Source organism: Fusarium graminearum, chromosome 1 (genome assembly GCF_000240135.3).
Source record: "Fusarium graminearum PH-1 chromosome 1, whole genome shotgun sequence".
Taxonomy (NCBI): Eukaryota; Fungi; Ascomycota; class Sordariomycetes; order Hypocreales; family Nectriaceae; genus Fusarium; species Fusarium graminearum.
Genome location: NC_026474.1, coordinates 1410607 through 1427014, shown reverse-complemented (window position 1 = coordinate 1427014; position 16408 = coordinate 1410607). Strand labels below are relative to the sequence as shown.

Sequence of the window (16408 nt, the reverse complement as noted above, 5' to 3'; positions counted from 1 at the left end):
CAGAAAATGTGAAAGTGGAATATTCCCAAAAAAAGAGGGCGCAGAAAATGAGAGAGGGTCGCCAAAATCCAAATACATAATAGGTGAGAGAAAAAAAAAAAACTCTTGCGGAGGGCGTGTGGGCATTGGAATCAAGGCCAGTAGCGAAAGCTTCCGCACAAACGAGACTCTGGTTCAACGTCTACCCATAGGTAGCCATTGCTCACTCGGCAAGGGACCACCTGAGCTCCAGGCTCCAGGCGTCTAACTGACATCGATTGCCTTGCTACAATGCCATGCCATGCCTTGTGCTTCGCCTCCACTGCTCGAGATCTCTCAGCTGCCTCGAAAGACTTATCGGCCGGGGCCAATAGCATTGACGTGCAGCTCCGGGGGTGCGGGTACAGAAGCTCTTTTGGCTGTACTCTTCTAGGCCCGTTAAAGAAGCAGCACAAAAAAAAACCTCTTTAGCTGCCATTCCATCCTTTCCCGAGCTGTGCTTGGCTGCAACATGGTCTAGGGGTCGGAACCCCCTGGGCCATTCTGTCGGAGCTTCAATCTTGCAGCCTTTCAACTCTGCAGCAGCTCATACATCATGATCCCAAAGAAAACCTCGAGACCTTTGCAACGTCCAGTAGCAAAGCACAGCATCCAAGTAAAGAAGCATCAGCAGCTCGAAATGGGTATGGCCCAAGCGCCGCGAGAGCAAATCAACTGGCTACCATTGCAATGACTCGGGAGGGGCTACAGGGGTGATGGCAGTGGGTGAAGAGGGGCGTGGCTGTCAGTGGAGTTCTCGAGGATGGATGGAGGCTAGGAGGTTAAGAGCATGTCCTCTCACAGGCGCTTTGGGCCCAAGAAGCTCCCTAGAAGAAGCAGGGGAAGCTCCAATGGTGGAGCTGGTCCCTTACTCGGGTTTGTTGAAGATCCTTTCTTTTTGCTGCTGCAACTGATAACGAGCCATGCAAGAAATGTCCCACACATGACGGCGTCTACTCTACACTCATCAGTCATGAGAAATAGATTGCAAATATCATGCCAATTTCGCAGCTTCTACGCCAGTCCGGCTTCAACGAAAGATTCGTCCGTGACAGGTCCTGATGGCTGTCGCAAAAAAAGGTCCGGCGTCTCAAGGGTTGGCCATATTTGGCGACGGCCAGGGTCGGCGGGGCCGACACTCAAGGTCAACTGCCACTCATGAATACCGTTCCTAAGCCAACTCCGGAAGTGGTTATCACATGTACATGGAAGGTACCTACCTCTGCATGACTCTCGCCATAGACTGGTTCACGGGACCACTGGCATATCTAGCTACACAGAACGTTCGTCACTACAAGCTGCAGCTCGAGACGGCTGTCGCTGTAGCTGTGGCGTTTAAAATTTAGCGATGCGTAGGTGTGGACGTCGACAGAGTCAGCGTCTGGGTCCTTGTCGCCAACCAGAAATTTCAAATGTCTTGGTTCAAGAGCATGGACATATTTGGGTCCTGACACGACAACTGCTTTCCTGTACCTGTACAAATCGTTTATTTGTCGACAGAGGCAACTAGAACAACGTGAGTTTGTGACGATATCCGACTGGACATCATTGAACGACAGGTGATTCTCACAGACGGTCTACTCCTAGGTGGAGGCGCTGTGAAGTAAACGCCTGGAACAAGCCCTGTCACCACACTCCTGGGTCTTTCAAACGGTGACATCACCAGCCAGCCGGCGAAGGGAGACCGGGGTGTGCCTAGAGTCAAGTCCATTGAAGGGTCCTTCTTCCAACTCGCTTCGATTGTTCGACTCAGTGGCACATCCTAGGAAGGCGGTGAATACAACACCAGAACGCCAAAGCTTTCCAGCACTGGGTGAGATAGAGGAGGAAGCTCGGGTAATGTCCATATGCCCCCTTGGAACAGCAAGGTATTGCCCGGCAGGATCAACTAAAGACGCATGAACAGGCCTAGGGGGAACGCCTAAACAAAGCGAGACAACATCGCGAGACTCAACACGATAACATGTACTGCGTTACAGCCAACCACGGTTGTAGAACCAAGGTCGATAAGTCCGGCTTTATTCTCAGACCCTGCGAAGGCGGTGACCCCGCGCCATCATAAAGACCTGGCCACCTCGAATCTTACTCCAGGGACAATCGTTGATGGGCCTCGGAGATACATCCGCATTATGTCGCCATATTAAACGGGGTTGCTGAATTTGGCCTGCATGGGAGATGTTGATTGTGGTAGTGACTTCGATGTTCAATTAACAATGGCTTTCCCAGGGCGAAATTTCCCGCATGCGATGGATCGAAAAGCTTGAGGCTCCAGGTACTGGGTAACTAATGGAAGAAGGTGTGAGGATAGCCAGCCAGCAGAGAATGCTACCGCATGTGTGGACCACGCACTGAATACGGATGTGGATCAGCTCATGACTGCTGCAATCGCTTTACCTGTCCAGGTACGGATAGCTGGGCTTTACAGCAATTGGCTTTCATGAACATATCGAATCCAACACAATCAGTGACAGGCGCACAAACACACCTCATACATTGAAAATGGGCTCTGTAAATGAGTAAGTATCTTTTGCTCAGACCCCATTTCAAAACTTGTGTTGCAGTGGCCAAGATTTAGAACCAGACATGTCCTTGTCAGGTCGCAATTCATGGGGCGGAGCTTGGGTCAACTCGGAGCTGGTCCCATGACTCTCGAAAAATAAAAACCTTGGAAAGTCATGCTACCACGTTGAACAGAATCAAAAGGCGGTTCAGGATCGTATTGGACGGTCAAAATAACCGCGATAGCCATGGTATGCTGCAGGTTCTGGGTCTGGCAAGTGATCTAGCTTGACTTGGGTCGTTGTTCATACAAATATCGAGACATCCGGATTTCAGGGCATGCCGGTTTCTTGCCTTGAATCTAGAATGAGCTTCGCCTTGTTCACCCTGCCACATTCTTACCACTTGATTGACACTCGAAGAATCTATACTCTATATCCTGAGTGTGCATTTGCCACTAATCAAGCAGCAATTACTTGTCGGGAGTATGATACTAATTATAGCTCGGAAGCTCTCTGATCAGTTACTTGTACCATGTCAAGGCTGCTTGTGTTGTTGTGGGGGACAGTTCCCATGACCTATCGCGTATTACCTCGCTTCTCTGCCGGCATACCAAACGATACAGCACATCGACAGAATGGAATATCGAACATCTTTTCAAATGAAACTGTCGCCAGATCTCTACGTCATCTCTCCTCTCACTCGCAGTATTCGGAGTTTTGAGTTTTCGCCAGGCGGTTGTATGAAACGATCAGCGGCTTCAGCTTCATGACAGGTGAACTTTCCTGCCAAAGTCTCGCAATTACCTTCATGCATCGAGAACAATGACGAGACGTAGCGCTTCGATGACTCATCTCTACTAATACCATTGTGCACTGGCTCGATGTCATTATTTGTTTTGGCGACCCATCATCTCGGATCTCAGTCACAGCAAGTTGGACGCATTGGTTTATGTAACATAATTCATGTCTGATGTCAAGGTAAGTTTCGGTCTCTAAGCCAGGATCCGGAGACTTGACCTAGGGTATCTTTGGTACATGCTATCCCATATCATCAACTCAGAAGCATCCGGCTTGGGTTTATATCTGTCGTAAAATCCGCCTTACATGCATGTCCTTTTCCTCAGGATGCAAAAAATAAATCCATATGACGTTTCGAGGCACCAGTGCTTGCTCCGGCACCGAGTACTCTCTTCCCATCTTTAAACTGTCCAGTCCTGACGCCTTTCCGTTATTTACTTGAGCTGCTTGAGAATTTCTGTCAAAAAGTCCTCGAAACTCAAGGTGATGTAGCCGTCGCGGTCGTCATCGTACTTCTTGAAGACATCGGTCATGCGCTTGAGAGAGATGCAGCTCTGAACGAACAGGTCGAAGCTCATGACGCCTTCATTTCGCTTGTCGTAGGTGTTGAAAATCAGTTCGACAAACTGGGGGCTTAGTCGATATCGGAAAGCGACGAGAGCGTTGTTGAATTCGGAGAGTGAGATGTTACCGCTACGGTCGGCGTCGAATCGGTCGAAGAGAGTTCTCCACGAAGCCAAAAAGGACCACAGACCACAGAACTCCTCGAAACCGATCGTGCCACTTCGATCAGAATCAAACATTCGGATCATCATGCGGACAGTGTGAGGATCAAAGGCGGTCCAGTCACCATTGACAAGCGCGGCGGATAGTTCTCTCTCAGAAAGATGGCCAGTTCCTGGTCGGGGGGCGATTAGCAACTGATACAGCTACTATTTTGTGCACTTGGAAATCTTTGTAAACTTACCGTCTTTGTCTACAGCACGGAATAGAGGTAGGAGCGTGGGATCGGAGCCATTGCCATCGAGAGCAGGCGAGGGAGGAGGTCGTGAGTTGGGGGCGGGACGGTTGTGAGCCTGGGGTCTCGCGCCGCCAGTGTTTGGAGGCGGGGACATGTAACCATGAGAAGCTGGGCCCTGACCTAGTGAATGAGATCGCGCATCTCTTTGGGTTGGTAGAGGCTTATCGTATCGAGACTGCTGCTGGTGATACTGCTGAGGAGGAGGGGCGTGATGCTGGTACTGCTGCTGCTGAGGAGGAGGGTGATGTTGCTGCGGGGCTGGAGTCCTGGACTGTCCTGGCTTCTGAAGAGCGCAATGTTAGTTCGCGATTCTTGGTTGCGGTAATATCGATGTTTGCAAGTAACGTACCTGCTCAGGCTCGGCGAATCTAAACAGAAAGTATGATTAGCCTTGTGTTGCATTGTGTCGCCCTTCCTCAACGGTAGCTTATTAAACGCAATCGCAGAGCCGCAATGGTCGGGTGCTCTAAAGGGAGGGGCAAGCTGGTTGGAAGATGAAGAAGAAACTTACCTGGGGAGAGCATCCTCGTCGTAGGGACGGTTATAAGCCATGATGTATGTGAGTGTTTAGGATTGCGATGGTTTCTATGAGAAAGACTCGAGTGGTAGAGCTGGGGATGGATGAGGTTTTGAGGTAAAGTCGAGTTGGTGCACGGCTGAAGAAGAAGTAGTAGTAATAGCACCGCCCTACATATGATGGAAGGACTTTTTAGCTACTAAAGTATTACGGTCCTACCCCAGGCTCAGGGGACGGGAGCAGGGAGTTTCTCAGCGCGGGGCAGTGTCGTTTGGTTGGTGGAGCGTAATTGGAGATAGAGCGTGGCTGAGTGGATTTGGCGATGGAGATGAGATATGGGTAGCGGTAATAGTGAGTGTGAGTAAGTGAGTGCCCGGTCTTGCGTGTGTGAGACAGGAAGAACTCGGGCGTCTTTGTTTTTGTTCTTTTCTTTTTGATCAGTCAATTAGCAAGGCGGATTGGGTTCGTGAGCAATGCAAGATCGTTGTTGTTATCATATATCAAGAGAAGAAAGAGAACAAGTAAATACCTGACTAAAATCAAGGGTTGAGAAAATAGGTGACATGATGAAATGTTCAATATTCAAGTTCCCCGTTATCGGGTATTAAACTGGGTTCTCAACCTCCACTGCGGCCTTATCTGCAACGACCTAGACAGGGTCAACAAGGACTGTCCGACTTGGCTCCTTGCCCTTTCTTCCGTGCCAAGATGTCAAGTCAAGCAAGGTCCCCTTGAATTTTTCGTCTGGATATCCTTCGTTCCGCGTATGCTAGTTTCATAGTCGTGGTCTTGATAGGCAGAACACCAGCTCGGTAAAGTTTGCCGGCATACAACTGTAACGTTTTATCAACGAACGGTATAGGGCCTCAATTTTCGCTTTCGGGATGGCAACTGACAGGACAGAGAGAGACCCTTGTATTCTAGGTACAGTGGGGTCCCCTATCCCCCCTGCACTTAAAGTGCCTTGTAACTGGTGACGTCGGCGCGAACAAAGAAGCTCGCCCAGGTCAAGAGAAGAAGAAAAGTTAGAGGCTGACTTAGCCACTGACCAGCCTCAGCCACTAGAAACAGAGTCCGAGCATCCATCTCAGTTGAGGAAAAGAAGGAGATTTGTTCCATTTCTGTTCTACAGTCTTCTTTAACCCCTGTTGCTTGCTTGTTAGTGGCTCATCACCTCATCGGCTTGACAAGACACGATCTACCTTGCCTCCACTATCTCCATCTCGGGGTTTCTATTGAACACGCATCAAGTTTGCAACTACCGACCTGGAGACTCAGCCTCATAGGAGAGATATTCAGATCTCATTTTTGAATTACGTTGCAACATACTAGGGTCTAAAGCTGTCATACCTACTAGTCACTCAGTGCTTTGTAAATCACCATGTCTTTAAACACTGTTATACAACGGCATTGCTAATACTCCTCAGTTAACCAACATGACCAACCAAGACTCATCAGAGCCCTCTGAGTTCTGGCTATACGGATACGGGTATGTAATTCTTTCCTGACGTCAGAACTCTCATCGATGCATATATGTGTTAACGATTATCTCCGTGTTGCACAGGAGCTTGATATGGAAGCCTCCGCCACATTTTGGTAAGCACCCCAAGCCCTTATTCAACGGCCCTTCCACTGACGTTTCTCTCATTTCTCAGATCAGAGAATCCCTGGATGGGTCGACGGTTATGTCCGTCGTTTCTGGCAGGTTAGTTTGCTTTCCACCAGAGTCGAGTATCCTCAACTAACGTATTACAGGCCAGGTACAGCCTCAACGGCCCGGGAGTTAATTGCATCCACAACTAACAACCACCTAGTGAAGATCACCGAGGCACCCCAGAAGCTCCAGGTCGTGTTGTAACTCTCATTGAGAGATCCTACTGGGAACAGCTGACCGATCATCACGACTCTGCCCCAGAGCGAGTATGGGGCGTTGCTTACCGCATCATCCCTGAGAAGGTCGCTGAAGTTAAGGAATACCTTGATATTCGTGAGATCAATGGATACACAATCCACTACGCTCCGTTCCAACCTGCTGATGGTTCACCTCCCATCCGTACCCTGGTATACATCGGAACCCCAGATAATGAGCAGTTTGTCGGTCCCCAAGACCCCCAGAAGCTTGCTGAACACATCTTCCGCAGTCAAGGACCCAGTGGTCTGAACAAGGACTACCTTTTGAGTCTCGACACGGCTCTTAGCGAGCTTGCCCCTGATAGCGGTGATGTTCATATTCATGATCTCGCCCGCCGTGTTAGAGAACTTGAGAGCAACCGCGCAGATGAGAATAAGGTCACCAGCTCACTGCTCTCCGCCCATAAGCAGAAGCACAGTACCGAGGAGGCAGAGGAAATCGAGGAGCCACACCATTAAAGACAATCTGCATATCAACACATTTGACTAGATAAGTGCATACAGATAGACGACCTTGAACACTACAAGGTTAGAGATCAGTTAGAGTCATAGACAGGTTATCGATTGATCCGGATTGGCTTTCAACCTCATTTCCCACCAACATCTGCCATGTGTAACAACACTGGATCTTAATTCGAAACAGTAGTTGTCAGCTTTTAACTTAGACTCAATCCCAGCTTTTCACCAGACATCACATATCGGAAATGAAAACAGGAAACGAGAGAAAGTGGCCGCACACAGCGCCATTTCACATTTTCTTCCATGTCTGCCTACCGAGACACCATCCTTTGTCTTTTCGCACTAGGTTCATTCGTAAAACGGCCGTGTCAAAATGGCATTCCAACCCAAAAGGCCATGCCCCTCAAACCATGCTTTCAACCAAAGTAACCGGGTATAGTTGTGCGTTCCAATATGCTCACCAATGCCTCATCATCCAACCATTCAAAGGATCCGTAGGCTCAATTACGAGAAGCTGTCGAAATCATTGGCCATCGAAAGTTCATTTTTCAATGCCTGCCGATAACTCGTGGGGGCGCAATGATGCCCCCATGTCGGGCTATTAGTCAAACTAGCACCCTCTAGTATCCTCTTCCACCCTGGTGATGCTGCTGCTGCTGCTGCTGCTGGGGAGGGATCTGTTGAGAGGGATCATGGTACCCGTACTGCTGTTGAGGAGGCATGTATCCTGTTGAAATGTTAATTTGAACGCAAACGAACTTAAAGTTCCGTTGTAGCCATACCTTGAGGGGGGCCTCCGTAGCCTTGCTGGGGAGGATATCCGCGACCATAAGGCATGGGCGCGTACATGTTAGGGGCAGGCATCTGGTAGCCAGGTCCGGGAGGGCCCATTCCGTATGGCATTGGGCCACCAAAGTTTCGTCCATAGCCGCCGCCTCCTCCTCCTCCTCCTCCTCTACCAAAACCACCTCGAGGGCCATTGTCGGATGCTTTGTCGACTCGAATGTTGCGGCCATCAAACCTATACATAGTTAGATCCCGTAAAATAATGCGATAGCACCGCTGCTGTATAACAAGGAACCAAAGTGACTCGTACTCGACATTGTTCATGGCTGCGATGGCGTTCTGAGCGTCGCCCTCCTGGGTGTATCGCACAAACCCGAAGCCGCGGCTGCGACCAGTATCACGGTCCTTGACCACCACCTTCACATATCCATCGTTAGAAACGGTCTCGCCGTCCAACAAACACCCGCATTAGAGCCACAAGATGTAGGACTAGAAGCGCCTTGCTTGAAGGAAAGAAGGAACGGAAGCACCTACAGCTTCTTCGACAGGGCCAAACTCCTCAAACTTCTGGCGAAGAGTGGCCTCCTCTGTATGCCATGCTAGGCCACTGGGACTGGGTTAGCAGCTGGAACAGCTATATAAGATGTATGGAACATACCCGATGAAAAGCTTCGACATGATGAATTGTGATATCTGTTCGACTTTGGTTGTTAGCTTTTGTTCGCAGCACAACACCGAATAGGCGTTGGCTTTCTGGATTGCAGATGCGCTTCTTTTGACAGGCTTGTATAATAGTCGAGTTTCGGCACCTAAAGCAACCAAACTTCTGAAAAGCCTCTTCGATTTCAGTATCACAGCAATCCTATCATTGATATGCCGCGCGTCGCTGGGCAGAGCGCGCTTACATGCAAGTTTGGCGAAGGGGGGATGAGAGAATGGTGCTGCAAGAGATAGAACGCACCTTTGTTGCCTGAAGTGTGAATGTTCTTGGGGTACTTGGACTTGGTTATCCAAAAGTGAGTCTTTGTGCTCGTTATCAAGATAGTTCTAGCGGTTGATAAGTGGACAGATTGAGGTGCAAAGTGTAGGGTGTAAGAAGGAGGATGAGTGTGGAGCTTAAACACAGTAGGAGGTGGTGGAAGCAGTGCAGTTTAAGGCAAAACCAAGGCAAGGCAAACGTGTGTAGCTCTAGCTTAGCTTCTATTCACTAGAGAGCGCAGCGCAGTCCAGTAACAATCCAAGGATGAGAGTGCAAGTGAAGTGAATGAGAGGGGTCCTGAGCATGAATTAAATGAAATGCGGGCGGAGCGTGACTGTCGAGATTATGTATGTACCCTGCAGCGCAATGCAGAGAAGCGTAGCGCAGCAAGTGAACTGGAGGCCCGGCGGACAGGCAAGAAATCAGGCACGTTGTTTCTGTGACCCCGAATCCCGTTTGGCAGTGGTGCGGAATGACGATGGGATGCTCGTCAGGGGTAGGTAGTTGCCGCGCTCAAAGTGCTGTAAGTTTAAAATATCTCGTTTGTTTGATGAGGCTTGATAAGTTGACACCATGGTTTCGCGAATCACACTTCTAATCTTTTTGCATACACTGCATCAAGCTCACAACCTAAGATCCAAGTCAAGCCAAGCTCTCTCCTTGCGTGTCGATCTCAGGCCTAATGGGCTCATCAATGGAGGCAGTGCTGATGAACTGCACCGCTTCGCACCGTAACTAACTACCTAGACTACCCGTCACAGCGACAGGTCGACTAGGGTGCCAGTCAGGACGTTTCGGTGCTCTTGTTTGGCATCAGCAGGGGAGCTTTCTCCAAACAAGCTTTGAATACCCAACACTAACCCACCACACTCACCGTGGTGGTCGTGAATGTTAGGTTTGGTGCCTCCAGACGATGCAGGAGAATGCAAGCTCATGCGGGTCCTGTGATGACGACGGACCTCCACACCCTGGTCGTGGCTCTCCCCACATTCATTCAAAGCCAAGCACCACGGCTAAGCTCAAATCGCTCTCTGCCCCTTGGACAAACATAGTTATCCGATGATCTTCCCCCTTGTCCTCATACTGCCAGTTTTCGATTCGCCGCTGGCATAGCCTCCTTCAATCCACTTGCTCCCAATATCCCGGTCCTACTCCCTGTGCTTCGGGAAGGGGTCCTTGGAATCAAGTTAGGTGTTGAGACTGGACCTGTTAATAGAAATATTCGGTACTCAGAATCAGCCTGTTCACAGTGAACTGATATTCCTTTTGCCAGTGTTGTACGGATAACTTATGCAAATGGCCATCGGGCTTGTGTTGCCACGGCTCTGTGCAGTCGAGATACGCAGCAACGTCGTTCCTTTATTCTTGGCGATTTGCTTGTCCTTTTCGGGGTGTTATTTGAACCCCGCCTCAACCAAAGTCTGTCGCAGACACATGCTGTGCTGCCCCTCTTCCTCCTTTCCTGGATGCTGAGGACACAGGGGCCAAAGAGGTACTGAAGAAAAGAAAAGCTCATATCTAATTTGTTCATATCTCTTGTTGTTCAGAAAAAGAATAAGCGGGGGCTCCAAGGTTGTCTGTGCAGTACCTTTCTCGCCTCACGTCTAAGGTTAGTTATGAGCTCTCCAAAGTTCACAAGGACTTAGACGAGATGTTGACGCGGATTGTGTAATTTCCCCGAAAGGGAACCGCCAGGGGTAAGGATTAAGGCATGTAAGACAAGAGCTAAATCATGCAGTGAAACGTGCAGAGTGTCAAAGCTCTTCCCGCTTCGTAACGTATGAAACGAGTTGACGAATGAGTGACCAAACTCAAAGCCAAGGGAGATTCTCCGGTTGAAATGTCTCACCCGCAGTGATGGATCCGCAAGATGCGTATGCAGGGTCGTTCTTTTTGACCATATTGAATTACGAGAGAAGAGACGAGAAGGAAAGTTGTGCATCGACAAGCTTTGAAACCAACAGTGATATCAGCTGCTTTCGAAAATATGTAATAGCAAACTCTGTAGTGAAACACCAGATTAAACATTGCTGCAATGTGACCTTGGCAGAGGCTTAGCAGATTGAGCATCCAATGCCAAGAATCATGGGTCACACTGGGCCCGAATATCAGGGACCAAATTTGGTGACAGTATCTTACGACCAATTTGATATTGACAAAGGGTTGACTGAAGACTCCTTGTGAAGCACGTTTTCAAAACGAGATGCACAGACTGACTATTGGCGGATTGCATTGCAGTCAGTTCCTGTCACTTAGCACTCGGGGGGAACAAGGAACAGAAGAGTCTTTCTGTTGCAGGTATTTAAGGAAAAAGGTCAAGCAAAACGGATATTAGAACAAATCGCCAGTTACGGAAAGAGCAAGAGGGCAGTTCAATCGATGCACCTTCTTCCGTGATTCATGTTTGAGCGGAGCACTTTCCCCAGTATCTACTACTTACTATATTTTCCAACACACATCTATCTTGCCTTTTTATGTTCAAGTCGTGCACAGAAAGTGCGATTGTAGGTATCTTGCTACAACCTGTTTTGCAGGGTAGATTTTGAGAACAATGGCACTCCAATGATTGCCCTCTCAATAATACTCTTCGACCACCGATAAGAGACCGTCTCCTGATTCTCTTGGTCTGGATGAAGCCAAGACGCTCTCGCCATCATTTGAATGGTCCTGTGAAGGCCAACCATGGGACCACAGGAGACCCCGATCAGTCATCCGGTGATGTTTGTTCTGACCGTTTCCGCAGGATACAATATTGGCTGGATGCAATACCAGCTCCTTATGAACTCCACGACTCTGTAGCAGATCGTACACAGACTGAAAACCGAAGTCGTACGTCGGGTTGGTGTCCTCACGATCTCCCTATTGCGTCCATATCTCCGAAGTGTCACAGAAGCGACAACCAAAGAAACCGGCATCTTGACGAGGAACGTGCTTACAAAGTGTCCCCAGAACCCTTCCCCGATGACCCATATTCAACATCGCACTTCGAACCTTCTATTGAGGCTGGGTCGGATAAGGAGAACAAGAAAAGGTCTCCCGATGATATATCCGACAGAAGCTCATTCGGACGACGGCCAAGGAGAAAGACACGCCCAGACCGTTATTCGTCCAAGAACAAAGCAACTAGGAAGTCTCCGGCGAAGAATAAGAACGAAAGGTCGAGAAAGAAGTCTCGCTCAAAGAAGCATCGTCTTCGATCGAGCCAAGACGTCATGACCAACTTCGCCTCCGGGGCCATCCCAAATACGAGAGTAACGGTGAGCCGATAAGTGGCATATTGTCAGACAAATGGCCAAAATTTTAACGTCAGTCCACATAGATGAAACCAAATCTTACTACTGGACTTTTTCTGAATGGCCGGTCATCCGCCGCTGCACCAGGTAAGCTGGTATGAAGGGTTGTGTCAGTCAGTTCTCATCAAATCATAGTTGCAAATCTTACGTTTAACAGCACGAAATTATTGGAACCAAAACCAAGCCTGAGAGAGAAGCACAAAGTTGGTCAACTAAGTACGAATGGAGAAACAGACTACGATGAAGTTGAGACTTCCGACAACCTCGATCACTCTTTGCAACAACACACAGACATCTCAAAGACAGCAGTAACTGACAAAGATGCAAATGGAAAGGAAGACATTTACCGTTATTTTCAAGATGACTCCAGTTCGCTAAATGGATCCAACCCAGAACCAAGCCCCGATACTCCAAGGACGATGCTAAAGAAACTCATCAAGACTGGCATTTTTGACGGCACGGAAATTTTGAAGCTTGCATCTGATAAGACAACTCGGCCGAATTCAGTCAAACATGATGAGAGTGGTATTCTTGAAAAAGCAAAGCCGGTCAGGAGTCATGCAAGTCAAGATAAAGTGTCGATGGCGGATCCTGGCAAAGATTTGACTCTTCCATTAACTGCGCAGCCTCCCAAGGATGCAAGCCTTCACCAGAAGCACCATGGGAATCGCCTGAACATATCAGCTAATGCAGTATGCCTTGAGCGTCAAGACGAGAATATTCCACTCTACACCAGTCGAACCGCGCAAGTGTATTCTTCTGATGTAGCGAATCTAGATGGTATGAAAGAAGGGCCTGAGCCTTCCATGACTCAAGATCCCAGTCCAGACCTTAGTTTGGCATATGAATCTGCTACCAACGGCAGACGGCAGTCTGTACCTAAAACTTCGGAAGGGGGTCGCCAATACGTCCAATGCATTGGTCAGGAGGATCAAAGGAAACCAACGTTTACAAGCCTTGACAGTGATCCTGCGGACTTTGGATACCTCGTACATCCACAATATATGCAGAGCCATGAGCCTCGCAGCATTGAGCAGCCAATACACGGTGATTGGCAACGTTACGATGTGATTGAATCGCCACAACAGCCGTTGGTTGACGAGCATTCTCTTCGGTTTACTCACAGGCATGTTGGCACACAGGGTCTCAACCCAATGTTGTTCCCTATACAAGACGAGAGGGGATACGGGAATGCGCAGGCCGACCCGCCACCCTTAAATTGCGGCAATGAAACAGTGCAAGAATTCTTCGAAAGAATCGAGGGTGAGGCAAGTTTGGAATAGGATGAGACATACCAAGCCCTGTACGACGCTTACATTGGCGGCACGGAAGAGTATACTGAACATGAGCTCCAAGAAATGCAGCAATACTTGTATGAATTGCAAAGTGGTAACCCAGAGTACAGACAAGAACATGAGCACTATCCAGATGGTACGCACCTACAGTCTCAACGGGGGACAGATCTATGTCTATCAAGGAGCCATAATGCCCTGGGTGATCAAGATGGTTGTTTTACGGGCAGAATTGAAGACAGCCTTCATGCGCAGGATGCCGAAATGGTTGCCTTCTGGAGGCCCAATCACTTTTAGGATTACATGCTTGTATAGCACCCATCGAGATTTATGTATCCAGGCCTGGTCAATGCTCATTACTCTGGTTCTTGGTCCTTCCACGTGTTTCTCAGGCTTTGAACATCGATACCACATTGCTTTGCCTTTGCGATTACAGCACTAGCCTTCCCGACAACGGGAGCATCGATCATCTTGCCATCAAGGGTCCAAGCACCTCGACCGGAAGCTGAAGCCTTCTCGTCACCAATAGATATTCTTACAGCCCATTCGACCTCTCTCTGGTCAGGTGCGAACATGCGCTGTACGACTTCGACCTGGCTTGGGTGAATGCATTGCTTTCCATTGAAGCCCATGGATTTACCTCCAGCACATTCTTCCTCAAGAGTCTTGAGCCCCTGTTCTCCCTTGTAGGAGGTGCAAACAAGATCAATGGCACTCGGTAGTCCAGCAGCTCGGGCGGCGGTAACTATTGCTGACCTTGCGTACAGAAATTCCGTCAACGACGGGGTTCTTGTCAGAGACAGGTCGAGAGCAAAATCCTCAGCAGCAAAGATGAAGCCACTGAGGTAAGGAGATGCTTTGCAGATTTGTGACAAATCCATGACAGCACGCGCCGACTCTATGAGGGCGATAATCTTGATGGGATTCCCTGCATCTGCTGTATGTCGCTCTGGAGCAACATGTCGAAGAACATCGGTAACAAAAGTCAGATCAGCTGCCGAGTTAACTTTGGGAACCACTACCGCATCTACATGACGCAGAGGAGCCAGGGTGGTTAGATCCGAGAGTGCAAAAGGAGTAGGAACAGCATTGATGCGAACAGCAAGCTCAGAGATGCCGGAGGGGCGGGCTTTGAGGCTAGATATGTGCTCGCGGAGTTGATTGCGAGCTGTATCTTTGAGAGACGGTGTGACAGAGTCTTCGAGGTCGTAGGTTACGTTGTCTGAGCTGAGACCGAGAGACTTTGTGAGCATCTTTTGCGATGAGCCGGGGACTGAAGAGGGGTGTTAGTGCTGTAAAGCAAGCAATTGGTGCGTTGAACTTACCATAGAGCAATGAGCGCCGAATGATAGATGAAGATCTAGCCGCCATCTTTAATGATTAATGTGTTCTTTATATAAATACCAACTGATTATATCTATAGGCGATCAACAACTTGAGTGAGTGCGACTTATACGCCGAGATTCAGTACCTGCCCCCACAGGAAGCTCCCTCATGACGTCCCCAGCCTATCTAAAACGGTCCCAGGCAAAACGTTCAGACTAATCTGCCACTCTCTACCGCTTACCCAAACTAGCAGCCCAGGGGTTTCTGACTGTCGCGGATCATGCTCCCTTGCGCGGCTTGATGGGAAGGCCAGCTTACACAGTTAGCTCTGAAGCTCTCTCTTGTTCTCACAACTCCAACGAACCACCCACGTTTTTTTTCGTTTCTTCTCAGGTCCCTACGATCGGCTTTCTACGATATCGAAACAACGCTCTTTTTCTTACTCTGGCATTTTCTCTCCACGGCTACGACTCCCTTTGGACGAGGAGAAATCGAGATACCCTGACGAATTCCTGAATATCTGCACCTTGTTCCAACTATCATGGATGCCACGCAACCACAGCCCGCCGCGCCGGGCGCTCTTAGCTGGCGCCTCAGCGCGCATCCCATTACGCTCCTCACTTTCCTCGGCTTCAGAATATGTACGTCCCTATTGAACCTCGAGCCAATCCACCAAACGAAGCGCAATTGCTAACTTGAGCCTCAGCAAGTGTCCTGATCTACTTTCTCGGCTTGTGGATCATACAAAGCATGTGCGTGACAACCTTACGAACCTCTTGCAACAAAAGGGCAGAAATATTAACGTCTCTTTTCCATCCAGGATCATGATTTTCATCATCACCATACTCCTCCTCGCCGCCGACTTTTACTACATCAAGAACATTGCCGGTCGTCGTCTCGTTGGTCTGCGATGGTGGAACGAAGTTGATCCTCAGTCGGGCGAATCGCAGTGGGTGTTTGAGAGCAGCGAGCCTGGAACCAAGACCATCAACCCTACCGACAGCCGCTTCTTCTGGCTCGCTTTGTATATCCAACCTATGCTGTGGGTTCTGATGGCCATTCTTGCTCTTGTGCGATTGCAGTTCCTATGGCTGCCTCTCGTTGGTAAGTTTGCACCCCTTCCTTTTAGAGCAAATCCAGATACAGAGAGCTAACAATTCGTGTCAAGTCATCGCCCTTGTTCTTACAATCATGAACACTCTGGCCTTTTCCCGGTGCGACAAGTTCAGCAACGCCTCTAGCATTGCTGGAAGCGCCTTTGGCACAGGTAACCTGGCTGGCAACATCGCGAGCAACATGGTCAGCAACTGGTTCTCTCGCAGTTGATAGCTGTTTTCTTCAGCAACGTGGTTTCTTGAGCCATACAGTGTACTCGAGGATTCTGTGGGCGAAAAGAGTGAAGCCGCTCGCACACGTCTGATTTGATACCACGCGAAGGCTGACTTCAATGGTGCGTCAGCACGGAGAGTTGTAGATTAAAATCAGTGGGGTTCTTCATTGTTGGTGT

The 16408-nt window shown here is 49.1% G+C and overlaps 6 protein-coding genes across 6 annotated transcripts; 3 read left to right on the top strand and 3 right to left on the bottom strand.

The window, feature by feature from the left end:
* Positions 1-3465: 3465 nt before the first annotated feature.
* FGSG_00444 (uncharacterized protein) lies at positions 3466-5019 on the bottom strand. Its single transcript, XM_011317811.1, has 4 exons — positions 4850-5019; positions 4688-4706; positions 4285-4621; positions 3466-4215 (listed from the first exon to the last, which is right to left on the bottom strand). Exons 1-4 carry the CDS (start codon positions 4888-4890, stop codon positions 3752-3754), a joined length of 861 nt encoding a protein of 286 aa, XP_011316113.1. The 5' UTR covers positions 4891-5019; the 3' UTR covers positions 3466-3751.
* A 1272-nt stretch (positions 5020-6291) lies between these two features.
* FGSG_00443 (uncharacterized protein) lies at positions 6292-7225 on the top strand (the record flags this gene model as incomplete). The annotated part of the gene is made up of 3 exons (XM_011317810.1): positions 6292-6344; positions 6420-6560; positions 6670-7225. 3 exons carry the CDS (start codon positions 6292-6294, stop codon positions 7223-7225), a joined length of 750 nt encoding a protein of 249 aa, XP_011316112.1.
* Positions 7226-7484: 259 nt separating this feature from the next.
* Positions 7485-9000, bottom strand: FGSG_00442 (uncharacterized protein). The gene is made up of 6 exons (XM_011317809.1): positions 8973-9000; positions 8670-8712; positions 8546-8618; positions 8322-8428; positions 8008-8246; positions 7485-7952 (listed from the first exon to the last, which is right to left on the bottom strand). Exons 2-6 carry the CDS (start codon positions 8687-8689, stop codon positions 7846-7848), a joined length of 546 nt encoding a protein of 181 aa, XP_011316111.1. The 5' UTR covers positions 8690-8712; positions 8973-9000; the 3' UTR covers positions 7485-7845.
* Positions 9001-11672: 2672 nt separating this feature from the next.
* On the top strand, positions 11673-13566 carry FGSG_00441 (uncharacterized protein; the record flags this gene model as incomplete). The annotated part of the gene is made up of 4 exons (XM_011317808.1): positions 11673-11710; positions 11881-12247; positions 12310-12370; positions 12419-13566. The coding sequence occupies 4 exons, from the start codon at positions 11673-11675 to the stop codon at positions 13564-13566; spliced, it is 1614 nt and encodes a 537-aa protein (XP_011316110.1).
* A 365-nt stretch (positions 13567-13931) lies between these two features.
* Positions 13932-14946, bottom strand: FGSG_00440 (uncharacterized protein; the record flags this gene model as incomplete). Its single annotated transcript, XM_011317807.1, has 2 exons — positions 13932-14848; positions 14901-14946. The coding sequence occupies 2 exons, from the start codon at positions 14944-14946 to the stop codon at positions 13932-13934; spliced, it is 963 nt and encodes a 320-aa protein (XP_011316109.1).
* Positions 14947-15264: 318 nt separating this feature from the next.
* Positions 15265-16264, top strand: FGSG_00439 (uncharacterized protein). The gene is made up of 4 exons (XM_011317806.1): positions 15265-15542; positions 15608-15653; positions 15722-16005; positions 16070-16264. The coding sequence occupies exons 1-4, from the start codon at positions 15443-15445 to the stop codon at positions 16225-16227; spliced, it is 588 nt and encodes a 195-aa protein (XP_011316108.1). The 5' UTR covers positions 15265-15442; the 3' UTR covers positions 16228-16264.
* Positions 16265-16408: the final 144 nt, after the last annotated feature.